The 27,940-nt window shown below is 51.4% G+C and overlaps 3 protein-coding genes across 3 annotated transcripts in view; 2 read left to right on the top strand and 1 right to left on the bottom strand.

The window, feature by feature from the left end:
* Positions 1–27,940, bottom strand: part of SVBP (small vasohibin binding protein) — a 152,963-nt gene that overhangs the window by 110,064 nt on the left and 14,959 nt on the right. The gene's annotated exons all lie outside the window — the stretch shown is intronic.
* LOC133226270 (uveal autoantigen with coiled-coil domains and ankyrin repeats protein-like) lies at positions 6,592–19,429 on the top strand. The gene is made up of 9 exons (XM_061379596.1): positions 6,592–6,684; positions 8,283–8,384; positions 9,258–9,364; positions 10,205–10,391; positions 15,216–15,314; positions 15,892–16,032; positions 18,199–18,326; positions 19,278–19,343; positions 19,396–19,429. The coding sequence occupies exons 1-9, from the start codon at positions 6,592–6,594 to the stop codon at positions 19,427–19,429; spliced, it is 957 nt and encodes a 318-aa protein (XP_061235580.1).
* Positions 19,342–27,480, top strand: CCDC30 (coiled-coil domain containing 30). The gene is made up of 9 exons (XM_061379547.1): positions 19,342–19,515; positions 20,610–20,783; positions 21,812–22,021; positions 23,242–23,399; positions 24,009–24,156; positions 24,326–24,447; positions 25,428–25,569; positions 26,502–26,638; positions 27,396–27,480. Exons 1-9 carry the CDS (start codon positions 19,432–19,434, stop codon positions 27,475–27,477), a joined length of 1,257 nt encoding a protein of 418 aa, XP_061235531.1. The 5' UTR covers positions 19,342–19,431; the 3' UTR covers positions 27,478–27,480.

Genomic DNA, 27,940 nt, shown 5'->3' with positions numbered 1-27,940 from the left:
AATGGGAGCACAGCGGTGAGCTGGTACGGAAGGTGTTTGCTCTTCTCAAGTACGATGCTTTGGAGGTGGTAGGGATAAAGGTGCTGGAGACACTTGCAGGGCTCCCCTCATCCTCACAGCTCCTTTTTCCTCTTCAGCCTATGGAAAAGTTCTTGGTCCCATTACCACAAACTGTACAGGTTCATGTTTTGGAAGAGAAACCATCAGTGCAGGAGCCAGCCACGTGAGTTGGTCCTAGAGGGAGGTGATGGTCCTGTTACTGGCCGTAAAGCAGAGCAGCTTTTGGTTTAGTTTGGATGGGATCTGGCAACATTAAATGGGATTTGGAGGATGCTCAGGGGCTGGAGCAGCTCCTGTATGGAGGCAGGCTGAGAACACTGGGGCTGTTCAGCCTGGAGAAGAGAAGCTGCGTGGAGACCTCAGAGCAGCTTCCAGTGTCTGAAGGGGGCTACAGGGATGCTGGAGAGGGACTCTTCATCAGGGACTGCAGTGACAGGACAAGGGGTGATGGGTTCAGACTGAAACAGGGGAAGTTCAGGTTGGAGATAAGGCAGAAGCACTTTGAGGTCCCTTCCAGCCCAAACCAGGCTGGGATTCTATGATTCCATGATAGCTGTGGGGCATATTGGAGCCAAGGGGGGTGTGTGTCAGTTCAGTTGAGCTGTGAGCTCTTCAGAATGCCTATGGAGCCAGTGAGCAGCTGGATTTCAACTACAAAGCACCGTGTTATGCTCTGCTTCATGCAGGAAAGCTGCAGCTCAGCCGGGTTTGACCCCTCCTTGAACAAGCTGTAGTCTCCAACCACAGGGGAAGCCGCGGGGTGTTTTCCATCCATAGGGCTGCAAAATGCAGAGTGGAAACATGCGATTGATTAGAGCCTTAGGATGTGATTGCACTGGGTCCTCTGTTAAACCCAGTGGAAGTGAGGAGCAGGCTCCTGCCTTCTCCTCCTGCTCTTGCTCCTTGTGTTTCTCCATGCTGATGCTCTCTGCACCGGGATGCAGGATCGCTCCAGCAGTTCGAGGCTCTGGTCTGTGCTGGGATGCGCAGTGTTTGCACTGGGAGCTTCTCCTCATGGCTCCCTCCTGCTCTTCCCCTTGCTCCTGTGATGAATGTGTTTCTATAGCAAGACTGGTCTTTACTGGGTGAAGGTGGAGGGAGCGTTGTCGCAGCTGGGCTGGGTGAAGGACAAAGCCATCAGTGGAAATAACAGGGGCTGCCTATGTGTGAAGAGCAATGTGGGGTTCACTTGAATTCCTCGTGGTACATGGTGCCGGAGTCCCCCAGTGGGTGACAGGCCTGAAAATACCCCATTTCTACCCACTTTTCATGCAGGAATGAGACTTCTTACAGGGAAATGTATTCTTCAGTGATCAAAACACGTTACAAGCTTAATGCTCCTTGTTCATAATGAAACAACTTCCCTGCAGTTCCCATACTGGGCATCTTCGCTGTGTTTTTCAAGCAGGTAAAAGACACACTAGGGATGATGGGGCTGTTCAGCCTGGAGAAGAGAAGCTGCGTGGAGACCTCAGAGCAGCTTCCAGTGTCTGAAGGGGGGCTATAGGGATGCTGGGGATGGACTCTTCATTAGGGACTGCAGTGACAGGACAAGGGGTAATGGGTTAAAACTGAAACAGGGGATGTTTAGATTGGATATAAGGAGGAAATTCTCTACTGTGAGGGTGGTGAGGCACTGCAATGGGTTGCCCAGGGAGGTTGTGAATGCCCCATCCCTGGCAGTGTTCAAGGCCAGGTTGGACAGAGCCTTGGGTGCCATGGTTTAGTGTGAGGTGTCCCTGCCCATGGCAGGGGGTTGGAACTGGATGATCTTAAGGTCCTTTCCAACCCAAACTCCTCTATGATTCTATTCTATGATTCTATGTGGTTTTCATCCCAAAGAAGGCTCTTTATGCCACCCAGATGAAGTCATTGCTCCATGCTTGTGAACTAGAAACTGTTGGTTGAGCATCCATTGTTTGGGGGAGCATCCCCCTTGTTTTACAGAACCACCAGAGCCCCCGCAGTGCCCCAGGGTAATTAATGGGTTCATTGCTCTTGTTGCTCTGTGTACTGGGACGTGCAGCCTTTCTTGTTCCAAAATGACCTGCTCTGGCCATGGTGCACTCCAGGACCACATTCCTGGCTGCTGCAGAGTGAATGCAGCTTTTAGCTGGACCACTCAAGCGTGAGGGGTTGTTCTGATGCATCCCCACTAATGCAAAGAGAGAAGGCACAGACGTGTGTGAGGCTTGTCTCTAATAGGTACATGGGGAGATGCTCCCTGGGCTTTAGCAGGAGTCTCAGCACCTCCTTGCACCACCAGAAAGCCCTTGGGGGATTTTCAGTGTCAGTGCATCTCCACTAACAGGGTGTTTGTGTCAGACTGCATCTCGGAAGGGGATGTTTAAACCAGTGTTATCCAGGTGAAAATCCTGCGGTCGCAACTGGGAGCTCTCATCCAAAACTGGGGATTCCCTAGGGCCAAGGTGCCAAGTGTTAACTAACCAACACACTGAGCGTTAGCAAGGGCTTGATGCTGGTTCCTGCGTGCAGGCTGCAGGGGAGCAGGGATCTGTGAACTTGTACATGGATCTAAAGGGAGGGACATGGGGAAGTAATCCAGGAGTCAAGGGAGTCATCTCCAATGCATCTCTTTGGGCAAAGCTGAGCCCACAGCCTCTAAAAGACACCAAGGAGGTCGCAGACCCAAAGAGTTCTCACTTGAAGCTGAGAATTCCCAGTTGTAGCTGAGGCAACTGAGGGATTTCCACAAGGATTTGGGATAACTCTGGGTTAGACCATCCCCTTCCAATATAAGGTATGGTACAACCCCCCCCCTTGCTTGTGGAGGTGCATTGGGACTGAAAACCCCACACAGTGGTGTTGAGGGATGCGTGGCCCCACGCTTTCTGATGGCAGTGATTTATTACAGCTGAGATTTGAGCTGTGGGGCTGTTCTTAAGCACACTGCGAGGGGTTCCCCAATAGGTTTTAGCTCTGAACTTCAGGCTCTGCAACCCCATCAGCCTGGTGCTGTGCATGAGCCCCTTGCTTCTGCTGAGAGCCAGGGTTGAGATCGCATCAGCTTTGGGTCAGGGCTGTGAGCACTCACAGTGAGAATGGCAAAGAAACATCAGTGGAGATGAGTGGCCTAAAGTCAAGGAGGTGGGAAATAGCTCTTGCTGTGTCAGCTGCAATGGGCAGCACAGGTCAATGGGAGCAGAGTCTTCCTCCTGCCCTATGGGATCAAGTGTTCAGGAATGGCTCCCAACCATGGCTCCAACAGGACCACAAACGCGCCCAATTGACTTGTCCTTGGAGCAAACTCTGCTTGGAATCAGAGCATCATAGAATAGTTTGGGTAGAATCCCTCATGTATAACGTGTTTGAGGATGCATTGTAATCAATGGCATAGTCTCAAGGTGGGGAAACCAGAGCCCTGTGTATGGAAATAGCTTTGTGACACGCATCCATAGGGAAGAGGGTTATCCACTGTCTGCTTCTGCATCTGCAGTAGCTTCCTTGAGCTGCTTTGTGTCGCCACTCTGGTGTGTCAGGAGCAGCTTGGTCACAATACTGGGTCAATACAATACAGAATTGGTTGCAATACAATCCCATTTGTGTTGGAACGTTAGCCCTTGTGTTTCAGTTCCATAGGGATGAGCTGGAAAAGCGACAAGCATCACATTTAAGAGCTGAAGAGGGTCTAGATGAGGCCACACAGAGGCCTGATTAGTGTAAGCCTTGGACTTGATGATCTTAAAGGTCTTTTCCAGCCCAGTTGATGCTATGATTCTCATGCAGGGGAGTTGGAGGCAGCCTGTCCTGTGTCCTTTCTGCTTGTGATGTTAGCCTGGTGCCTATGAGATCTGAATGCATTAGTCACACACCAGTTCTGAGTGGCATCAGATCCATGATTACAGCAGCAGGGTCTTGACTGACTTCCTCATGCCCTAGGAGAGGAAATGATGGCTTGGTCCATGAGGAGAATAGCTAAACCACCACTTAGGCAGTGTTAGCCCAGCTGGACCGCTCATCTGGAGCCTCTTCAGATGCCCCATTCGGGATGCAGCCCTGTTAAGAGCCATTATCAAGGGCTCACCGCTGGGCTTAGCAGCAGTCCTGAAGTGACTGGGTAGATTCTTATCACTGCTCATATTTGCTTAACCTCCCGTTGAAGTGAGTGGGGCAGAGCAGCCTTGAAGTATTGCACTTTGCTTCTAAATACTGACTGTGCAAATAAAGGGCTTTCAGGAGGGAAATCAAACTGCTTCATAAAGCCCCCATTGGAGCAGTGCCTAAAGCCGGGTGCTTCGCTGCTGTCTCCTACAGGAGACTCCCCAAGCAATCCACTGGTTCCTGGTTGCTTTTCCTCTGTGTTACTTGCATTGTCCCCCCCATCCGTGATGCACAGCTTCAGTGAACAGAATGGGATGAAGGAACACGGTCTGGCCCCTGAGAAACCAGCTCACATAAGGAGACTGGTACCCAGGGGTCGGGTTTGTGTGAATGGCAGGTCCTGATGCTGAGCTCGCAGCTCACACACCACACTCAGCCCTTACCAGCCTCAAACCCATCGTTTGCAGCCTTTTAATCAAAGGCAGGGCAATGAGCACTCTGTGGGCATCTGCTTTGGGGATGGATTGATCCACACGTGTCCCTGGGGATGGAGCCAGTGAGAAGCAGCCTCCAAGCTGCTGCTTCCCTGCATCACAGATGGGCTGCAGCGTGTTGTTCTTCTCAGTGCAGCATAGCCTGCATGGGGAAATGTGTGTTTTATAATCTCCTGGAGTATCAAGTGAATAGAAGGCTTCCCAAACCGTGAGTAAGGGTCTCTGTGGTTTATTATGCTGCGAGTGTTAGTGTGCAGAATTAGTGCTGTAACCTCTTATTGGCCTCCCTAATGATGTGTATCTGCATGCCTTCTCCTCCTGAGCAGCTTCAGAGCCGGCTGCTCTGCAAACAAACCCATTTTCTAATACAAACCTAAGAGGAAATCTCCTGTCTTCAGTCAAACTCTGCTTAAAGAGGGTATTCTGGTTCAATGCTGCTTGCTTGCACTGAAACACAGGCTTGCTCCTGGTTTGGGTCATTGGTGATGAGAGATTTCCCATTGCTGGCTGCTGTTTTGGCTTGTTTTATCTAGTTTTCCTTCAATTCTGCACTTAAAGTGCATTTAAAGAGGTGGCAGGGTTCAGTGTTCAGAAACAGCCACAGCAAACCCATCTCTGTGTTATCCCTATAGAATCATGTCTCTGTGTTATCCCTATAGAATCAAGCACCTGAGAGCCGGGAAGAAGGGATGCGCGGATGGAGAGGGAGCAGTTAAGTCACCTATTCACAAGCAGAGTTTTATCAAGGCTTTCCATAGTGGTACATGGGCATTTTAGCCCAACCATCACTTTGGTAGATCCTTGCCTTTGATTTTAAATCCAGTATCTAGCCCCTTGTTTGAAACAGGGCGTTGGAGTTGGGGGTTTCTGGTTGCTTGGTTGAGGCTTTTTTGCTGGATTGGGACCAACAAAGATGTGGGTTTATTTTTGCTTGAATAAAAGTCGAATTTAAGCTGAATTTTGCTGTGCCCAATGTAGAGCTGAAAGGGGAAAAACCCTCTGCTTTTCTGTGAGGAAAGCTGTCTTCTCCCTAGTTCTCCTTAGGATACCAGGTCTACTTGGACATGTCTGGAGAAGCGGCTGTGGATACCTCATAGCAGCCTTCCAGTGTCTGAAGGAGGCTATAGGGATGCTGGGGAGGGACTCTTCATTAGGGACTGCAGTGATGGGACAAGGGGTAATGGGTTCAAACTGAAACAGGGGAAGTTTAGATTGGATATAAGGAGGAAGTTCTTTACTGTGAGGGTGGTGAGGCACTGGAATGGGTTGCCCAGGGAGGTTGTGAATGCTCCATCCCTGGCAGTGTTCAAGGCCAGGATGGACAGAGCCTTGGGTGCCATGGTTTAGTGTGAGGTGTCCCTGCCCATGGCAGGGGGTTGGAACTGGATGATCTTAAGGCCCTTTCCAACCCAAACCATTCTATGATTCTGTGTTTCTGTCAACGTGCTCCTAATGCAAACATCTTTTCCCATTTCTTGCACTTGAACTACCAAAGAACCTGTGGCAATCAGGGTGATGGTTGCATCGAGTTAGGTTTGAAGGGCTGATGCACACCGTTGTTTTTATTGTACTGGCCATCTCATAAACACCAATCCATTCACTGCTTGGCTCTTGAATGTGATGATGAAAGTAAGGAATATGGCAGTGGGTTCTTCCCAGCTTGTGAAACCCATGCCTACACATCAGAGGTGAGGCGTATTCCATGAGCTAGGGGTAAACTGAATCCTTGGAATAACTATGGAGAGGCTGCTGTGCTCCTAGCATAAGCAGAGCACTGCTATTGAAGCTGGATCTTCACAAACCTTTGGTGTGTGAGTGAGGAGATGCAATCCCCTCTGTGCTGTCACACACGTACATGAGGGCAATGCCACTTCAGAAACCTTACCCTTGTGTTAACCCCGCTCTGAGCTTGGTGGAGGGCAAGGTCCACGCTGGTGATGGTGACCCCATTGTTCTGTTCTGTACAGGCAGGGCCATGGAGCACAGCAGCAGAGTGGACAGGAGGATCCTGGCACTGAGAGCACGAGCCCAGACACTCGACTTGGAAAGGAAAGCGTTCATCCATCTGGTGAGTGCCTGCTCCTGGTGCTGGAGCTCTGCTCTGCGCCTGCACCACGGAGCCATGGAATCAGATGGGCTGGGAAACACCTTTCAGCTCATCCAATCCAACCATTCCCACCACTGCCCCATGGCACTAAGGGTGTGTGAGCAGTTGCAGGGATGGTGCCTGCAGCCCTGCCCTGGGCAGCCTGTTCCAATGCCTGAGCACCCTCTGGGGCAGGAATTGTTCCTCAGCTCCATCTAACCCTGCCCTGGTGCAGCTTGAGGCCGGTTCCTCTTGTCCCATCCCTTGTTCCTTGGGAGCAGAGCCCAGCCCCTCCTGGTTCCATCCTCCTGTCAGGCAGTTGGAGGCAGCCATCAGGTCCCCCCTGAGCCTTCTCCTCTCCATCTGACCCCCCCACAGGCCCTGGAATACCCATTTTCCTATGCCCAATGCATGGGATCAGCTGGATGCTTTCTGTTACCAGCCAGTTTGCACTCAATCAAGTGGCTCAGCAGAGTAAGCAACACTTCCACCTTTTCATGGGCCCTGCTATTAAAAGCAGTAAGTTTGGTCTAAACCTCAATAATGGCTGGTTTAAACCAGGTTCAAGTGTATGCTCCTGCTCTCTCAGCCTCTTTGGCTGTTTAATGTGGCTATGTTGATTTGCTCAGTAGGAAAGAAGCATCTCTTTTCATTTCATGTGGGCTTCCTTTAAGTGAATTCCTATTGCATTGCCATCAGTTAGACACTGATTCTCTAAATGCAATAATCCTTATCACTAAGATAGCTCCTCCCTTACTATCAGGAAGATCCTTCTTTATTATCAGTAAGATAGCTCCTTCCTGCACTATTGGAGTTCCTTCCAATAGTGATAGCAATATCACTACTGATATTCCTTCCCTAGTGAATGAATTGCAGGCTGTTTCCCATTCAAATGGGCCATTTGAGGCAAATTCTGCTCTTAAATTCTTTATGTGAGTCCTTCAGCAGCTGGTATTTGGTTGCCAGCACCGTAATTGCTTGCACCATCCCAGCAGAAAGCTCAGTCCTGCAGTTCTCTTGGATTCAAAGGAGTGTTTTTACATGGAGTATCTCTGAGAACAGCTCACATCGTATCAAAGAGTTGTTTTCAATTGAATTTATTCACATTTGAGGGGTTTAAAGTGTTTGCACCTCATTCTGTTCCTTGTGTTTAAGAAAGCTGCTGGTCCTTCCATAGCATCCGGGCATATCTGTGATCTCCAACCTTGTATCTACAGGGCAGTCTCTAAACCTACAGCCTGTCATTGAGGTCACATTCCTTGGCTTGCATCCTGGTTTGCTTTATTCCAAGTAACGTTTTCCTTGTGTTAGGCCATGGCTGCTTTCAGTCCCTGTGTGTCCATACACGTGTGTGTGTCCCTAAATGCTTGTATATACAGAAAGAGAACCAGATACACCCAGAAGATACCTGTGAGGTTTTGCTTTCTCAGCCAGGCTGAGATCACCTCCATCCAACCACGTTCTTGAGCTGAAAGCAGATCACCTTTGTTCCTTAGAGCCCTGTTTCAGTTCCTCTTCACTCTCTAAGGCGCCGAGATGAGCGCTCACCAGAAGTAAACCCAAGTGTTTTCCTTTGGAAGGTTGAACAGCTCAAAGAGGAGATCTCTGAGTACCAGAAGAGGGAGAAGCAAGGAGTGCCTGCGCCAGCCGAGGCTGAAGGAGTCACTGTGCCCTCACTGCAGGTATTTTCTAGGGCTTTTTGATTGCCGTTCTGGAAAGCAAAGTGAGCAAACAGGGTTAGCTCCAAACATGGAGCTGCTGGAGCAAGGCCAGAGGAGGCCATGGGGATGCTCAGGGGCTGGAGCAGCTCCTGTATGGAGACAGGGTGAGAACACTGGGGCTGTTCAGCCTGGAGAAGAGAAGCTGCGTGGAGACCTCAGAGCAGCTTCCAGTGTCTGAAGGGGGCTGCAAGGATGCTGGAGAGGGACTCTTCATTAGGGACTGTAGTGATAGGACAAGGGGTAATGGGTTCAGACTGAAACAGGGGAAGTTCAGGTTGGAGATAAGGGAAGAGTTCTTTATAGTGAAGGTGGTGAGGCACTGGAATGGGTTGCCCAAGAAAGCTGTGGCTGCCCCATCCCTGGCAGTGCTCAAGGCCAGGTTGGACACAGGGGCTTGGAGCAAGCTGCTCCAGTGGAAGGGGTCCCTGTCTGTGGCAGGGGTTGGAACTGGATGAGCTTTAAGGTCCCTTCCAACCCAAACCAGTCTGGGATTCTATGAAGACGCACAGTTGGTGGTGCAGGAGCACTTGGTTTTCCCTTCCTGTCAATGCAGGAGTGCATCCTGTGCAGGTGTGACACAGGATTTATGCCGGGTGTGAGAATACATGGTTGTGTAGAGTCCGTTGGCATGAGCTGATACCAACCAGTGCCTTCATATTACTAAGAGTCATGGGAGGATTTTGCTTCTATGGGTTATCTAATGCAGGTGAATGAGGATGATGTAGCTCATGATTTCTGTCTGTCTGGTTTATTTATGAGAGAAGCGGGCAGGTTTGCAATGTCACTGTGCTGAGTTCAGCCTAAGTTTGTGCTAACTCCTCATTCCCCCTCAAGACACAGGGCACAAAGGATGAAGGGAGGGGTGAAGGAGACTGTGTTCCAAGCAAAGCTGGCTCGGATGAAGAAGATGGGTATCAGGATAGTGAAGCACTGCATAGAAGGTGAGCAATGTAGGGATCCTTTATCCGTTGTGCTCTCACTGTGGCTCCTCTTGGCTCTCTGGTTGCCAGTGTTCTGTCTCACAGGGTGAACTTATCTATTGGCTTCTTTAGGATGCTCTTTGGTACTTTATTCCTCTGCTCCCAGATCAGAAAGCTTGGAGGTCCTGCAGTGCTGGCTGGGTCTGGAGCCCTCAGCATCACGGATGCCGGCTGCTTTCTGATGCTTTCTCCCATCTGTTGCCTTCCCAAAAGCACAGGCTTGACCTTCTGGGGCTCTCTGCAGGCAAAGGCGCTGATTTCACAACTGTTTGGCTGCTGGGGAGGTTCCTGTGGCTTTGGTTGCTGTCCAGGGGTGTAGCAAAGCCCTTGGCTTTCAACCTTCAGTACATAAACTGGGATTCCTAAGGGAAGCCGAAGCTTTGTTCTCCCATGGCCTGGGCAGGAAGCAGCTGTGCCTCTTGCAGCAGGTTCAAGGAGGAAAGAGGAGCTGATCCCATCCCTCTGACCCTTTTTCCCTTCAGATGCCAAACTGTTTCCCCACCTCAAGCAGCTGAATCTGCCATTGCCCCTCTGCTGGCAGCACCCTCCTGCCTGACCCCGTTTCTCCTCAAACCATCATTACCTGCATGGAGCCCATCACTGCTGCTTCCTATTCATCACCACTGAAATAAGAGCAGGCACAGGGTTGTGCTGGATGTGAGACCTGACATTAGCAGGACAGGGATCTCCCATAGTGAAAAGCACTTTGGCCTTTCCTGGCCAGTGGTAGGAGGTCTGGATGCATGTCAACGCGTCCACATTGCAGTCCCAGCCTTGGTGATGTGGGGTTTTGATGCATAGGTGCTGGGAGGTGATTGAGAACAGCATTGATTCACAGCTCCTTCCCAAGCTGCATAAACTGGAGCAGGAGCACAAGGCTTTGGTTGAGTGCAGTGAAGATCTGGAATCGACTCCGGGAGAGACACGGATCCAAAGCAAGCAGGAGAAGGAACACTTTGAGGTCGAGGTGGAGGGACTTCAACAGCAAGTAAGTGAGGAATGGAAGGAGGAAGGTTTGGGTTTGTTCATTGCAGCTGTTTTTCTCTCTGTGTATTGATAGGTCAGAGAAAACCTTTGACCCAAACGTGCTGTTTGCCAAGAGACAGCAGCAAAACCTGTCTGCTTTGGAAAAGATGGGGAAAGGAGGAAGGGATTCCAGCAGTGAGTAAATGATGCGTGCTTGGAGGTGTGGATCCCCTGTGTTACAGCACCATTGTCTTCTCCAGCTCCTGTCCCTCCTCCTTGGTGCTCAGGCAAGCAGAGCTGATGCACTAACGCTCCTCCTGCATCCCCAGCAGCGAGCTGAGGCCGTGCTCCCATCCTGCACAGCCCTTCCATGGGGCTCTGCACCCATCTGTGGCTTGGCTGAGCTGCAGCAACGCTTCTTGTTTCAAATCCAGGTCACATCATTTCTCTTGGAGCTATTTCTTCTGAACCTCTTGTAGCTCAGAAGCTCTTATTTCCCCTGAGGTTGTCCTAGATGGAATCAGTGCTCCCGATGGACCTCAGCGTTGGTCTCCTGCTTTCCCATGCTGGATGGTTGTTTCTTTTGCCTGCAGTTATAGAATCAGAGAATGGTTTGGGTTGGAAAGGACCTTAAGATCATCCAGTTCCAACCCCCTGCCATGGGCAGGGACACCTCACACTAAACCATGGCACCCAAGGCTCTGTCCAACCTGGCCTTGAACACTGCCAGGGATGGAGCATTCACAGCCTCCCTGGGCAACCCATTCCAGTGCCTCACCACCCTCACAGTAGAGAATTTCCTCCTTATATCCAATCTAAACTTCCCCTGTTTCAGTTTTAACCCATTACCCCTTGTCCTATCACTGCAGTCCCTAATGAAGAGTCCATCTCCAGCATCCCTATAGCCCCCCTTCAGATACTGCAATTCCTGCTGATAAGCAAGTCCCAGGAAACCCCACATCCTCTGGAGGCTCAAAGAGAGGCAAGAGATGTCCCCAGAGCCCATGAGCTGTCCCTTAACCTGGCACCCATGCAGAAGTCCAGGCTTTGACTCGGATCCCTACCCCTTCTCCAGACCTGTCCAACAGGAAAGCGGTCACTGTGGGGCACTGATGCTCCCCAACCCCAGGCAAGGCCACCAGTGATGCTTGCTGGGGACAAACCACTGCACTTGTGGCTCTGCCCTGAGCACAGCATCTCAGATATGGGGCAGCCCATGTGCTGAGCACCACCTGTGGGACCTGCGCTGCATGGGGTAACACACTTGAAGGGACAGTTTCCCTCGTCACCTGCAGTGTCCTGGTGCAGCATCTGCTGTTGAATGGGGCCATGCTGGAGACGTCTATTTGAAGAGCTGTGGTAAGCTGGTCCATCTGGAGATGCTCTGCTCAATCTTGATCAAGATTTGGTCTCACCACTCTCTTCCTAACCCGTGACCCACTTGATTTTGGGCACCCTCACCCCAGGGCGATCTGGATCTATTCCTGGTGATGGGACAACTCCACTCCACTCCTCCTTTGACTTTAGGAGGTCGATAGAAAGTCTTTGTTATTTGCACTCATTTGCACGTGTCAGGGAACCTCTGGTTAACGGCAGATGGGAAGCTCCAGGTTGATCCTCTGGTTTACCAGAACCATGGCCCTTTAGATGTCTCCTTACAGCCCCTGCAGAGCCACCTCCATCCATGCTTTGAGCAAGGATTAAGTTATCACTGGAGCTTCTCAGCCTGATGCTGCCTTTGCCAGCATGGTCTTTAGCCTCAGTCTAGTGAGGAGGCAGCTCTGTGAGGAGCACCTGGTTTGTCACTGCTTGTCCCCAGGGAAAACACCATTTGCAACATCACTACCAGGGTGCATGATCCCTTCCAGACAGGGCAGCTGATGGAGTTGTAGCTGGAGAGAACAGAGGAAGCCACAGGTTGGTCTTGCTGGATGGGTGGGTGGGCTTCTCCCCAAGAAGGCTGGCTGAGGAATCCCTGCTGCCAGGCCTAAAGCCCTTCCTTCCTTCCTTGGGCTGAGTTGTCCCCACTCTGTTTGTGGCTAGGAGATGCTCTCTGCAGTGGCCATGGTCCTGGATTGCCAGGCAGCAGGAGCAGTCCATAGTGCCCATAGAGGACCTTGGATTCTGGGGTGAGAAGGAAGGACACACACAGGTTGTCGGTCAGGGATAAGCAGTACTCAAGATGGGTCTGTCCCTCTGCTATTGTGTTAAAACGTGATGTAGGAGACAGTACAAGTGTGAAGGCACATCCCACGTGAACGCTGACACAGCCACACATCTCCAAGGTCAATTGCTCAAAGGAAGATGCCATGGATTCCGTGTCAGTCTCTAAATAACAGTGAAACAAGGCACTGTTGCATGGTCAGATACCTTAACGAAGGATGCCACCAGACATTGTGCTTCTAAGTGTGTAGCAGAGGAGCCAAGGGCAGGCTCTGCGATGGGAACGGCCAAATCTCTGTTCACCATGACTTGTGCTTTGGTTGAAACCCACCTTGGTTCAGCACATACTAAAGCCTCGAAGCAGAATAACCCCAGCCCTCACAAGGTGCATTTCCAGCCTGGAGAAACCCTTCTTTGCTCAGGGTTAAACAGATCCCTGGGAACACCACACTGAAGGATGCAGTGGGGAACCCCAGGTAGTCAAGGAGATGCTGGCAGGGGCTTGGCAGGCGCTGTAGCTGTAAAGGAGACAGAAGGAGGCAAGCAGGGAGTGGGATGGAAGAGGTGGGTTAACCCTTGGTGATGATGCAGAGCTGCACCCTTCATCCCCAAGGGGCTTTTGGGTGCCTTGGGGGCAAGGAGGGCAGGACTTGCATGGATGCAGGGACTCAGGAGTGCAGATGAAGCGGTGCTGCTGGGTGTTTGCCAGCTCCCCCCATGGGAGAAACACTTGGAAGTGGTTTCTGTTTTGCTGGCACACCTACAAGAATGTGGGTGATGAGGCCACTGGCTCAGAAGCAGGACACGGGGATACAATGGGAGCATTGTTCGGCTGTTGGCAGGAGGCTTAAAGGCAACTTAAAAGTTAGTGGCTTGGAGGAATAATGAGCCAAATGATGGGAACGCATGGCTGGGTATCAACTGCGTGGCCAAAGGGTGCCTGGGGAGGTGCATTTTGCCTTCAAGAGCCCTTCTAGAGCTCCCAAGCCTTGCTGAACCCCAAACTATCACCTAGTCATGCAAGAGGAGGGGGGTTATTGCCCTCTGGCTCTTGTGTAAGTGGTCTGGGTGTTTCACCCACTGATTTGCTTTTAGTACCTAGCTTGGGTAACAGCATCTAAGAGTGAGAGCAGCTTTCCCAGTGTGGATGGTTCCCTCCTGTGAGCTTCAACAGAGCCATCTTGTGCCTGAAGCCTGTCGGTGAAAGCAAAGCTCCCAGCGCTGGGACGGCTGGAATCGGGCTGGGATTGGCAGGGAGTCGGCATTTCCTCGGCTTCAGCTTCCCATTGGGAAGGGATGAAAGATGATCTCTGAATACGTGAAAAGAAAGGAGGGTGAGAAAGGCATAAGGCATCTTGCACGCTTCACCACACACTCATCTGTGTGAGTGTAGGGATCGATGCTGCTTGTATAGGTCCAGTGTGTTATGTATGGATGAAGCTGGATTCCATCTCCAGCTGGATTTTGTCTCCTTCCAGTGTCCCCATCCTCCTCCAGTGAAACCCCAGCTGGGTGGTTTATACACAAGAAAACCAGCACAAACTTTCTTCCCAGCATAAGGAGTGGAAAGGCTGTGGAATGCCGTGCTGGCTGACACTGGAGCTGCCAGTGCCAACACTTGGCTCTTATAAAAGGGTCTGCAGGAGGCCTGGCAGGGAGGGGAAGCTGGGCTGCTCCTTGCTCCATCCAGGCCTTTAAAACAGGAGTAATAATCAATCCACAAGGGAATGCCTGGGTGTGGGTGTGGGTGTGTTCAGATGCAGGCAAGCACAGAGGTCAGGGGTTGGCCAGCTCAAGTGCAGAGTCCTTGGAGCCATGCTGGAGGGACATACAGCATCCTTTGGGCGATAGAGGGACCTACAGCATCCTTTGGGTGACAGAGGGACCTACAGCATCCTTTGGGTGATAGTGGGACCTAAAGCATCCTTTGGGTGATAGTGGGACCTACAGCATCCTTTGGGTGATAGAGGGAGCTACAGCATCCTTTGGGTGATGGAGGGACCTACAGCATCCTTTGGGCAGTGGAGGGACCTACAGCATCCTTTGGGTGATGGAGGGAGCTACAGCATCCTTTGGGTGATAGTGGGACCTACAGCATCCTTTGGGCGATGGAGGGACCTACAGCATCCTTTGGGTGATGGAGGGACCTACAGCATCTTTTGGGCGATGGAGGGACCTACAGCATCCTTTGGGCGATGGAGGTACCTACAGCATCCTTTGGGCAGTGGAGGGACCTACAGCATCCTTTGGGCAGTGGAAGGACCTACAGCATCCTTTGGGCAGTGGAGGGACCAGGACAATCCTGCTGGATGAGGTCAGACTGTGAGGGAGTGGGCACTGCAACAGCATGGGGAAGGAGGGTGGCCCATGATATAGATCCGGGTCTTGTGTGTTGGGAGAGCAGCCACAAGCTACAGAGGCCTTGAGCTTTCACCGTGTGTCTGGGTTGTTCCTCTCCTCCTATACAGCAGGGTGCTTTCATTTTCTGACTTGGCTGTGTTGGCTCCCTCACCTTTTGAAGCAGCAGGATGAAAGGTGTGAGCTGGAGCTGGTGCCTGTCCACATCTCCCACCCTTTGCTTCCAAACACGGGGCTTATTCCGCAATACAGCACAAGCAGCAATCCAGCAGTGTTGTGCATTTAGTGCTGGGTTGGTTTTAACTTGTGTTTTCTCTACGTTAAGGTTATAAGTTTAGAAGCAGAGTTACTTCAAGTGCAGAAGAACAAAGCTGAGATGAATGGGGATGAGCAGGCGTTGTCCGGAGCGCAAGAGATGCAAGAGGTAAGAGGTTTTCCTTGGGAAAGACACAGTTTTGTTTAGAAATGCATTACATGAGCATCTCCTGTGAATGGGTTTTTGTCTCCATTTCCTGAGGGCTTGGTGCCCATCAGCTCATGCAGGAGAAATGGGTGTTTTTGGAGGAAAACAGTTTATAACACCCTAACGTGATCTCTGATAACTCATCTCTCTTAGGAGATTGTCTTGCCTTCAGCCCTGCAGGCTGAGGAGCTTGTTGGCTTCCCTGGGGAGGGTGAATGGGTAAAGGTGCTTGGTCCTTGCAGCCTGGGTAGCACATAGGTACGTTTATGAGGCTGTTTCCCACTTGGTTTGGGGCTGACTTTGCTGCTGATTCATTACTTACCACCTGGCCAATTGGATCTGCCAGGCATTGCTCGTTGCATATGTAAAAGGAGCTCCCCAATGTATCCAGGTCTTCAGGGATGTCCAAGGAATAAAGTACAGGAATCCTGCTGGCACCTTTTGAGAGCCGTTTTTCCTGCCCTTGCTTTGCAGAAGACTGGGATTTGTTTGTCTTCTGCCAGAATAAAGCACTCGCACCTCCTTTTCCTTGTTCCAGATGTTGAAAAGCTGTCAGGAAACAATAGAAAAGCTGGGGAGTCAGCTGGGAGAGCGGAGAGAACGCAGGAGGCAGCTGGCATCTGAACTGGAACTCTTACGAGAAGATCTGAAGGCTGAGAAGAAGGTGCTGGGCAGCCAGGTAGGTCCAGCTCCAGCACTGGGACTGCTGCAGGAGGCTGTCACCTTTGGGTGACTCCATGAAGCATCCCCAGTTCCTCCCAAGTGCATTGCTTGACTTTGCTGGATGGATTTCCCTTGTCCAGCCAGTTTCAAAGCTTCTTTCCCTGCCTATGGCAGGGGTTTGGAAGTGGATGATCTTAATGTCCTCTCCAACCCAAACCATTCTATGATTCCTTGGCAGACAGCTTGAAATCCGTCTGTAACTCATTTTTCCTTTCAGTGAATCTAATAACAAAACACTAATTCAAATGCAGCCAAACCCTCTCTAAAGGGCAGAGGGGAAGGCTTCAGACTTAGGTATTTATTGTGATCATAAGGCTCGTGATGAGGAGCCTTCACCTCCCTGTGTCACAACACAGCAGGGTGCTTGGAGACTGAAGCCAAGACTTCCCTGCAGAGCAGCAGCGTGGTTCCCATTGATGAGCTCCATCCACTGGCTAATTCTGCATCTATTTAACACAGGTCACCTTTAACATTAATAGTATTCTTTCTTAACAGCATGGCAAGAAGTGAGGACACCAAAGCATCACTAAAGTTTGAGATCCCGGTGCTCCTTTTTGTTATATGCCCTAAAGGCACACTTTGCTTGAAGCAGTGGAACTGCTGCATGGATTTCTGCTGGGTTTCTCTCTGCTGGGGTTGTTGCTGGTGCTCTTGAGCTCCAGTTGGGCCATAGAGGGGAGAGCGTGTGGTGCCAAGAGCATTGCACAGGGGCCGGTGCTGGCAAAGGCAGGGTCAGGGCTTAAAATTAGGGTTAAACTATAGGAGGGCTGCAGATGCATGGCCTGGGACAGGCAGACAAGGGGGACCTGGGGGGGCTGGCAAAGGGAGGGGAGTTACACCTATTACAAACCTCACTTTTTAGCAGTCTGAGAGGCCTTAAACCAGCTGTGAGCCCTATCACTTCCTTGTATGCAAGTAGAACCCAATGAAGTCCTGGGCTGTCTGACTGGAGGAACAGTGGCATCTAGAGGACAGGGCTCTTGCAGTGCTGATAGGCAACAAATTCACACTGTAAAAGCTCAGGATGTGGATGGAGCCTTGCTGAAGGGAAGGGGCTGGATCAGTCTGTGAATACACATGAAAAGGAATTGCTGATTTGGGGAGGGATGGGGGAAATGGAAGAGTCCTTCTTCAGCATTTGCATCCAAACAGGTCAAGCTACTCATGATACAGGGGCCTTTCAATCAAAATCATACAGCCCCGTAAATGTGGTTCTAATTCAGGCACCAGTTGGTTGTGGTTTCACCTAAGGAGAGGAGTATTCTTTTGCAGGGGTCACAAGATGAAACCCAGTGGCCTCTGTTGGACTGTAACAGTCTTTAATAGAGACGATGGTGCGATGCCTGACTTTACAACCGTGCTCATTCCCTTTTGATAGAACAGCTGTATTGGGATGAATCATTTACCAACAGGGCTGCAAATCAGCTTGGTGTGAAGTCATGGGTGATGCACTCCTGCAGGTCAAGCTGTGAGGCTGTTCAATGCCGGGTTTGGCAGCATGTTTGACACCTAACGGGCGAGTAAGTGGGATAATGTATTTGCTCTTGTACAGGTTAATGATGTGCTGGGAACTGATGCTATGCAGAGAGCTCTTTGCATTTGCTTGGAACCCTCTTGTTTTTAACAGGGTTGTGGACATTTGAAGGGAGAAAGCCTTTTCTGAGCTTGCAGTGTATTGCATCCACTAACTCCTGTTGTTTCCTCACCAGGGGTTGGTTGCCAGACTCACAATGAGAGTTTAGGGGCCATTGTAATAACTTCCCAAGGCTCTCATTAATGTGTCCTGTGAGAAGCTACAAAAGGAGAATGCTTTGGTAGATATAGAGATGAGAAACATAAAGAACACCATGTTGAGCCAGTGTCTGATGCAGACAGAAGCTGCTGATGGACATTGCTCAAATACAAGTAAACTCATGGTCTGGAACTGAAATATTAGTGCTAGTGTACACCCAGGAAGAGCTATTGATGGGAAAGCTTTAGGAATCAAAGGCATTGCAGGTAAAGGAATACACTAATTTAGCTACAGACTCACAAGCTGTGTCTTGGAGATCACCTTATGCTGCTCAAAAGCTTTCCATGAGAGCAAGGAAAGTCCAAGTCGTGGTGTTCTCTGATCTTACAGGGCTCTGAACTCCTACATGAAAAAGAACAGATTGAAAACCTCGAGCAGAGACATGAAGATCTATGTACAGATGAAAAGAGACCTGAAGACCAGATCAGGAACTCGAGGGATGAACAAGAACTGCTCTGGTAAACCCTAACCAGGCCTCTGGTACCTTCTGCTCTTCATCTTTGCTGGTTTAGTCTTTTAAAAACCCCATTCTGCTGCTTCTGGCTAAACTGGGCACAGCAGCTTCGTGTCTTCCTCACTGGGTAATGGTCTCTCTGTAGAGATTCTGGGGAATGAGCATTCCCCTTAGTACCATCACAGAATAGTTAGGGTTGGAAGGGACTTTAACATCATCAAGTGCCAACCCCCTGCCATGGGCAGGGACACCTGTACCTCACCCATCATGATCAGTCAGGAGGAAACCTTGTTTTCTGCAGCTCTTCCACATTCTGCAGGGTATAAATGAGCTGTCCTTAGGGAGGAGGCCCCTTCTCTGGGAGGGAGGGAGTATTTGGACTACCACAGTCCCAAAGAGCTCCCATCATGGAGCTCTTGCAGGCCTCCTGACTCTCCTTGTTCAGTAGATCAATACAAATCTGGAGGTGGAGCATCCATGCTCAGGCTCTCATTACTAAGTAGAAGCCTGGCTCAAATCCATGTAGTTACTGTCAGCTCCATTACCTGGATAGTGAGGTAAGGTAAAACCAGGATAAGACAGGTAGGTTAGCTTACAAGAACACATAGCTTGGATTGAGATACATCAGGCAGCTTGAGCCCATGCTTCCATGCAGCACGGTGCTGTGTGAGTGATGCACAGACCAGCTCACATGGCCCATGCCAGCAGCTCCTTAGCCAGCAGTTAAGCTCCTCATAGCTGACCCTTGGACCCAGGGGGGTTTGTGTGTCAGTATCCAGGGGAGATTGACCCTTGCTCAGAGCTGTTAGGATTAAACCCCCTTTGGAGCCTCCCGAGACACTTGAACGTTGCCCTGAGTGTTTCACTGGGCTCTCTTGTTCCAAGTTTTCCTCTTTGGGGGGTGGTTTCCCTTGGATGTGCATAATTCTCTCTCCTCTGTTATTTCTCCTTCGAGTCCTGAGTTACCAGGCAGCAACAAGAAGAGGAAGGAGCTAGAAAAGCAAAGCAATGAAGACAAGCAGTTGATACTGGAAGAACTTGCCCAGCTAAACCAAGGTGTTCTGGCTACCCAGGAGCAGGGAGACAGCGTGCTTGGAGACACCTTGAGGATGAACCAAGGCTTGGCACAGGGAGGGAAGGGGTTTCCCGTGTTGCAGAGCTCTGTGGGCAGTTCAGATGGGAGCGTTAAACAGGTATGAGCAGCTTTGCTATCTGCACTGTACTTTTATTTCATTGAATTCAGTGGCAAAACCTCATTAAAGTGGCCTGGAAGCCAGTCCTATGGTGTCAGCACATGGGGGGAGATGAGGCTGGCTGATTTCCTTGGGGAAAATGGTTTGGAAAGTAAGAGTGCTGTCGTTTCCATCTGTTGTGGTTTTGGATGTACTGAGAACTTGGATAAAGTAAATGTAGACATAAAAGAAGGACGTTATCCTTAAAGGATGTTTTAAACCTTCTGGAGCTCTTTCTCAGCCCCTTTTTGGAGTGGGAGGAATCCGCTTGCTGTTCTCACTGCAGTCTTGCTCTTGCTGTGGGCAGAAGCTGTTCCTCTTCCCTGCTCCTCCATGGGGCTTTCTGCTGTTACACTCCAGTGCTTGAACTCATCCCGCTGCTCTTGGAGCTTAGTGAGGCTCTGGCACAAGAGTGAAGAGTAAGCTGGGTGCTTTACAGGTTTGACAGGGTAGCTTTAACAGCTGCTCCCTCATCTAGGTTATTAGGTCTTCTCCCTTGATGTCAAGAGTTGTATTGGCTTCTCTGGATGGAGAAGGCAGGGAGCAGGGCATAGCGTGGGGCAGAAGAGATGCTTGCCTGGCTTTACCCATCTTACTGAAATGCTCTTACACCCGACTACCAGACTTCTACCTTCCTTCATAGAATCATAGAATGGTTTGGGTTGGAAAGGACCTTAAGATCATCCAGTTCCAACCCCCTGCCATGGGCAGGGACACCTCACACTAAACCATGGCACCCAAGGCTCTGTCCAAGCTGGCCTTGAACACTGCCAGGGATGGAGCATTCACAGCCTCCCTGGGCAACCCATTCCAGTGCCTCACCACCCTCACAGTAAAGAACTTCCTCCTTATATCCAATCTAAACTTCCCCTGTTTCAGTTTTAACCCATTACCCCTTGTCCTATCACTGCAGTCCCTAATGAAGAGTCCATCCCCAGCATCCCTATAGCCCCCTTCAGACACTGGAAGCTGCTCTGAGGTCTCCACGCAGCCAGTCCTTATCTCTCCTTGAGGTTAATGTCTGTGTCACTGCTGTCGTTCTGCTGCCCCTGCAGGCTCTGACCCATGAGAGCCTCCAGCAGCAGGAGGAGAAGCTGCAGCAGCTCCGGCAGGACCTGCGCCGCGTCCAGAACTTGTGCAGCTCAGCCGAGAGGGAGCTGAGGTACGAGAGGGAGAAGAACATCGACTTCCAGAAGCAAAACCTCTTGCTCCAACAGGAATGCACCAAGGTAGGGACAGAGCAGGGAGAGCTGCTGGAGGGGGGGAGCATCCCAGCATCCTACAAGCTATGGGAGGGATGAAGTGCTGGGGGGGGAGCATCACAGCATCCTACAAGCTATGGGAGGGATGAAGTGCTGGGGGGAGCATCCCAGCATCCTACAAGCTATGGGAGGGATGAAGTGCTGGGGGGAGCATCCCAGCATCCTACAAGCTATGGGAGGGATGAAGTGCTGGGGGGAGCATCACAGCATCCTACAAGCTATGGGAGGGATGAAGTGCTGGGGGGAGCATCCCAGCATCCTACAAGCTATGGGAGGGATAAAGTGCCGGGGGGAGCATCCCAGCATCCTACAAGCTATGGGAGGGATGAAGTGCTGGGGGGAGCATCCCAGCATCCTACAAGCTATGGGAGGGATGAAGTGCTGGGGGGAGCATCACAGCATCCTACAAGCTATGGGAGGGATGAAGTGCTGGGGGGAGCATCACAGCATCCTACAAGCTATGGGAGGGATGAAGTGCAGGGGGGAGCATCACAGCATCCTACAAGCTATGGGAGGGATGAAGTGCTGGGGGAGCATTACAGCATCCTACAAGCTATGGGAGGGATGAAGTGCTGGGGTGAGCATCCCAGCATCCTACAAGCTATGGGAGGGATGAAGTGCTGGGGGGATCATCCCAGCATCCTACAAGCTATGGGAGGGATGAAGTGCTGGGGGGAGCATCACAGCATCCTACAAGCTATGGGAGGGATGAAGTGCTGGGGGGAGCATCACAGCATCCTACAAGCTATGGGAGGGATGAAGTGTTGGTTGCAACGCAGCGGACCTCATTTATACCTGTAAAGCACCTGCGTTCTCAAGTGTGTTCTGCTCCAGCTCCATGCCAAATTCCCTCCAGATAAACCCTTATACTTGCTCCCTGCATTTCTCTTTTATTCTCATTCACTCTCTGCTAATCCCGCTGCCCCTTTCCTAATCAAGGCATTTCAGATGTTCTATGTTGAAGCACAAACTTGGTTTCTTCTTTTGGAACTCAGGTCAAAGCCGAGCTGAAGCAAGCCCAGGCAAAACTCTTGGACACAACAGAAACATGCTCCGCTCTCACTGCCCAGTGGGAAAGAAGCCAGCAGAAGGTCAAAGAACTCGAACAGGAGCTCTTGAAGTGCTCCCAGGCTGACAAAGTGCAGAGCAGGCTGCAAGAGAAGCTTGCACAGGAGAAATCCAAAGTGTGCGAAGCACAAAAGAAGGTACCTGCTCAGCGGGGTTAGCAGGAGGTTTGTGTTTAACACAGCAGCTCCTGAACTGGTTCCCTGATGTCCATTTTGCTGGTCCCTTTTGGGATCGCTTGGTTAAATGTATTAGGAAATATGACTTATTAGTGGGACCATACTGAAAGCAATAGAATCCCAATCCGAGGGCTCAGCTCCTGTCCCTAAAGCTCACTGTCTCTGGAAATGGTGGTCGCAGGGATTCCAGGGCATGCTCCTGGGGAGGAGATTTGCTGCTGTTTGCTATCATAGAATCATAGAGCAGTTAGGGTTGGAAAGGGCCTTAAGATCATCCAGTTCCAAGCCCCTGCCATGGGCAGGGACACCTCACACTAAACCATGGCACCCAAGGCTCTGTCCAACCTGGCCTTGAACACTGCCGGGGATGGAGCATTCACAACCTCCCTGGGCAACCCATTCCAGTGCCTCACCACCCTCACAGGAAAGAATTTCCTCCTTATCTCCAATCTAAACTTCCCCTGTTTCAGTCTGAACCCATCACCCCTTGTCCTGTCACTCCAGTCCCTGATGAAGAGTCCCTCCCCAGCATCCTTGCAGCCCCCTTCAGGCACTGGAAGCTGCTCTGAGGTCTCCACACAGCTTCTCTTCTCCAGGCTGAACAGCCCCAGTGTTCTCAGCCTATCTCCATATGGGAGCTGCTCCAGCCCCTGAGCATCCTCGTGGCCTCCTCTGGACTTGCTCCAACAGCTCCATGTCCTTTTTATATTGAGGACACCAGAACTGCACACAGTGCTGCAAGTGAAATGGCAAAGCTTGTGATTTCCATGGCATGGATTCTGCCATGTTCCTGCACTGATCACTGGATGTGTGCAGGAGCAAATCAGGTGCAAAAAGGGTTGTTGCTAATTCATAACACAGTGTCTGAGCCAAAATCTGGCAGCTGGTCAAAAGGCTTTGTTGTGAAGGGGCTTTGATATGAAGACACAGAATCACAGAGTGATTTGGGTTAAAGGGACCTTAAAGCTCACCCAGTCCCAACCCCCTGTCACAGGCAGGGACACCTTCCACTCAACCAGCTTGCTCCAAGCCCTGTGTGTGCTTCCTTTGGAATAGAAGCAAGCCAAATCTGTCATTCCCATGACTGTCATGCTGAGGGATCAGAGGGAGCTAAATCCCTTGGATTCAGATACTGGCCAACACATTCAATAGGTTTAATCCATGTCCCATTTCAATCCAAGATCTCAAAACTCCAGCAAAAGCTGAAGGATTCCCAGCACCAGCTCCTGCTGGCAGAGGCCCACGTTTCAGACAAGAAACTCCTGGAGGAGGAACTGAAGGAGGCCCGAGAAAATGAAGCTCGTGTGCAGCAAGAACTCCATGAGGAGCAGCTGAAAAGGTACCTGGAGCTGGGTGAGCCCCGTGCTGTGCGTGCCCCCCAAGTGCTGCTGTGCCAGCTTGCTGCTACCTCCTGCTGCCCCATGGCTGGCCCTAGGTGGGTTCAAGGAGTCACTGCATCACTTGTTGTACCCCCAGTCTCTCCCTTTGGCCTCTCAGAGCTCCACAGGGGATTTAAAAGACTTCTGGAGCCTTCAGCTGCCCCAGAAGGTGCGTGGCCCTTCCTGCCAGCCCAGGGATTTGGTTTGTCCTCTGGATGCCAGCAGTCCCCTTTCTTGTGCAGCTGGGACTGATGATCCCACATACATACAATGATGGGATGGTTTGGGTTGGAAGTGACCTTAAAGCTCATCCAGTTCCGACCCCAACACCTTCCCCTACCCTAACCCCTTCCCCTACCCTACCCTACACCTTCACCTAACCCTAACCCTAACCCTAACCCTAACCCTGATCACACACCCATGCACCCCTGGGACATGGGGACAACCAGGATGGGCTGATCTCTTCCTTCCCTTGGTATTGCCCAGGGCAGTGTGATGGTGCATTAAGGCTGGCACATGAGGGGCTGGCCTCACATCAGTGTCTCAGTGTCACACCAACATCCCTTCAGGAAGCTCCCGGAGCAGCAGGTGGAGATGCTGCAGCAGCAGCTCCGGCATTCCCAGGAGAAGGAGGCATCGCTGGCCAAGATGCACGTGGAGCTGCAGGCCAAGACTCTGCACGTCCTGGACAGTGAGAGGAAAACCGACCCGAGCGAGGTGAGCTGCAGCATGGATGGGTCCTCATCACCCAAGGGGATGCTGCGGTGACTCCAGAGCACACCACCAAGCTCCAAGGGGGGAAAATGGGAGCATCCCAGTGTGGAATCTGCACCTGGAAACTGATGCAATAGGTTTAATCTAACCCAACACAAACGATGTTTTCCAGCACCTCCAGTGCCAGAAGGAGAACCAGAAGCTTTCGGAGCAGCTCACTCTGCTGAAGGAGGAAAACAAAGCCCTTTATGAGGAAGGAGTCCGGATCCTGAGCCAGAAGGATCTGTGTGTCAGGTACTGACTGCAGCAGCAGGCACAAGGCACCTCCATGGGACCTGCTCTTTGTGTGCCTGGCATTGAGGGTTCTGCAGCCTCTCTGGTCTCTCCTGTTCAAGGCATTTAGCACTGAACCCAGCAGCCCTGCATCTGCTGCGGTGTCTGCAGCTGGAGGCAGTGCAGAACACGAGCTGGGGCCTCATTAGGGCTATGGGTGCTGCTGCTCAGGGCTGCCACTGGCAGAGATGCTCCCTGGAGCTGCTCCTTTCTCCACAGAGCACTTCTGATCTAACCCAAAGGACCCTTTTGCCATGAGTTTTGAGCCAAATATCCCTTCTATGGTGGGGAGTTCTCTTTGTTTGGACTTTATCTGCTCTTCTCTCCTGAGTGGATGAATGAGACAATAACACTGCCTAAATGGGACAAGGTGGGGGGGAGAGCAACGATCACAAATGTCACTAAAGACAAATACTCAACCCCAGTGTCCAGCTTTGAGAAGCACCCCCTGAAGCAGCTTTCTCCTGTTTGGGATTCTTCTTTTTTGGCCTTTTCCCCCATCCATCAGGAATTCCCCTTAACCACCCACATCCCCATCTGAACAAACAGCTTGCCTTTTCCCTGTTACTTCCAGTACTTTATAACCCTGTTTGGTTTGATGAGCTGAGAGAGGCAGGCACAAGGATTTCTTGTGGGATAACAGGGTGTCAGTTTGGGAATGCTTTGGGTCCTTTTCGCCCTGTTTCCATTTGGTTGGCACTTAACGTAACCATTGCAACGAAGGAAAAACCAACCCCAAACTGGTCAGTGGAGGACAGGGTCCAGTCAGTCAGTGTGCTCCTTCTGCCTTTGGGTGCTTCTGCCAAATGGAGCTGGGAGATGGCTGAGGCTCCCAGTGCAGGCTTGGAAGAGGCTGAATCAATGCAGGACATCTGCCTTGATCCCAGCCCAAGGGCATGAAAGCCTTTGATAGCCTCAAGTCTGTGTCTCTGCCTCTGCAGGAAGTACAATGAAACGCAGCTCCGGCACAAAGCCAAGATCCGCAGGGCCAAGGAGACCTTTATCCACGAGGTGAAGCAAAGGGACAGCAGGATCAAGCAGCTTGAAAATGAGCTCAGCGAGTCAAAGCTCCAAGTGGAAAGGGTGAGAGAACGCATCGAGGGCTTCTCCCCCATAGGAAGGGCAGCTGAAGGAGAAAGGAGATGGGGTTTAGCAATGGGGCTGCTCTGTTAACCATGAGGGTGGTGGAGCACAGCCGCAGCCAGCAGTGCCAAGGGGAACCAGCACGTTCAGGCTGGAACAAGAGACCCCAAGGAAATTCCTGGCCCAAGTTTGCCCTCATAGGAACCCCTCTCCTCAAATCCCATTCAGAAACTGCCCAAGCCATATCTTATTTTGGGAGAGGACCCAATAGCCTGGTTTTGACATATGTTACATCAAGTAGTGTCTCACTTAGACTCATAGAATGAACCAGGTTGGAAAAGCCCTTTCAGCTCATCCAGTCCAACCATTCCCATCACTGCCAAGGCCACCACTGCCCCATGGCACTGAAGGGGTGTGAACACTTGCAGGGACGGTGCCTGCAGCCCTGCCCTGGGCAGCCTGTTCCAATGCCTGAGCACCCTCTGGGGCAGGAATTGTTCCTCAGCTCCATCTAAACCTGCCCTGGTGCAGCTTGAGGCCGGTTCCTCTTGTCCCATCCCTTGTTCCTTGGGAGCAGAGCCCAGCCCCTCCTGGCTCCATCCTCCTGTCAGGCAGTTGGAGGCAGCCATCAGGTCCCCCCTGAGCCTTCTCTTCTCCATCTGAACCCCCCAGGTCCCTCAGCCCTTCCCCATCACCCCTGTGCTCCAGGCCCTGCACCAGCTCCATTCCCTTCTCTGGCCCTGCTCCAGCACCTCAATGTCTCTCCTGTAGTGAGGGACCCAGAGCTGAACACAGGATTCAAGGTGTGAACCTCTAGGAGTTTAACATACGTGATGGTGACCCCTTCAGCAAAGCACTCCAAGGCCTGCAGAGGACAGGGGGAGAGCAAAGCATAACCACTGGTGGTTGTCTCCTTCTGCTGCTCTGCTCAGGGGAAGATGCTGGTGGCTCAGATCACTGCTGAGAATGAGAAACTCCTCCAGGAAAGACGACGGCTCCTGCAGAAGGTCACTGACCAAGAGGAGACCCTGTGGAGCAACCGCTCCATGATTGCCACCCTGCAGAGCAGGTAGGTGCTTAACGATGCCCACACCTGTGGGAACCTGCCTTTTCCCAGTGCTTCTCTGGCTGTATGCCTCTTAAGAAACCCAAAGGAAAGCCTAAACTGTGGCCCAGTCACTGGTGCACAGCTTTTAATTGCTGTGGGGTGTAATCAGCTCCTCTTCCCATCCAAGCCCCCACTGGACAAGCAAAGGCTGTGCAGACCAAAGGGTCTGTGGCTGAAAAAGCAAATGCCCCTTTGTAGAGGCTGCGTGGTCGGAAGGGAAATAACCTGTGCCTTGTACATGTGATGTGCTCAGAGTGAAGATCCTGGATGAGGAGCTCATGCGGCTGCACGAGGGCAAGCTCCATGTGCCCACCTCGCAGCGTGCACCAGGGAGCATCCACGCTTCCAACACGGAGGTGAGACCCCGAGAGGGCTTGCACTCAGCAGGCAGGGTGTGGGAGCTGAGGTCTGCTTGTGAGCTGGTGTTTGTAGCTGCAGCAGAAGGGCTGAGGCGTTGGTTGGAATGGAAAGGGGCACCAAACACAGCAGACAAGCAGTGGCTTTGTTGGTGAGGAGCTGCAAGCTCAAAGTGCTTGTTGTACCACTCCATCAGCTTAGATTCAGACCCAAAGGCCAAATCCTAATCATAATACCTCTGTAGGGCTGGAGCTCATGGGGAAGGCTGTCAGTGGAGCCAAGGGCATGCTGAAGACCAGGACTGTATATTGGAATTTGGGGTCTGATGTGCACATCCTCCTGTCTCTGTTCTTCCTTCCAGGACTGGAAGAGCATCACCTCCTCCGAACGCCGTCTGCAGAGCAAGGTGTTGCCATCTCCCCATCCCAGGTACTGTGGAGTAAAAGGAGGAGTTGAGCGTTTTGGCTGCTCCACCCTGGGCTCTCACCTCCAAAGGAGGTTGAGTTTCTTCTTTGTTGGTCAAAATATAGGGAAAAAAGTGGTTTTTAAATGCTCTGAAACGAAAGGGATGGAGAAGGAAAATCTTCAGCTATGGCAGGGAATGATGTGGGGTTTAAGGATCAGCTTTTGGTGCTTGGTTTTGGGAGGAGTGTCTTTACACATGAGGTTATGAGACTTAGAGGACCACTGCTGCCTGAAGCTGTAGGACCCATTCCCAGGCTTTGGGGCAGGAAGGAGCTTGAGCTATTTCTCCACTGGTGTAGCCACGAGCACCATGATCCGTGCCGAAACAGGCAGGGGGAAGGCAGAGGGGATCTGCAGCTCTGATCTCTGCTCACCGGAGACCCCGCACAGCGGGTTTGGCTGCAGCCTGTGGGTGCTATTGAGGGGGACAGCATCTGAGCA

This window comes from Neopsephotus bourkii, unplaced genomic scaffold (genome assembly GCF_033783945.1).
Source record: "Neopsephotus bourkii isolate Nb327-2 ecotype Australia unplaced genomic scaffold, CSIRO-AGI_Nbou_v1 NB_1778, whole genome shotgun sequence".
Classification (NCBI taxonomy): Eukaryota; Metazoa; Chordata; class Aves; order Psittaciformes; family Psittacidae; genus Neopsephotus; species Neopsephotus bourkii.
The sequence above is the reverse complement of the archived record's forward strand: the minus strand, read 5'-3'. Positions and strand labels throughout refer to the sequence as shown.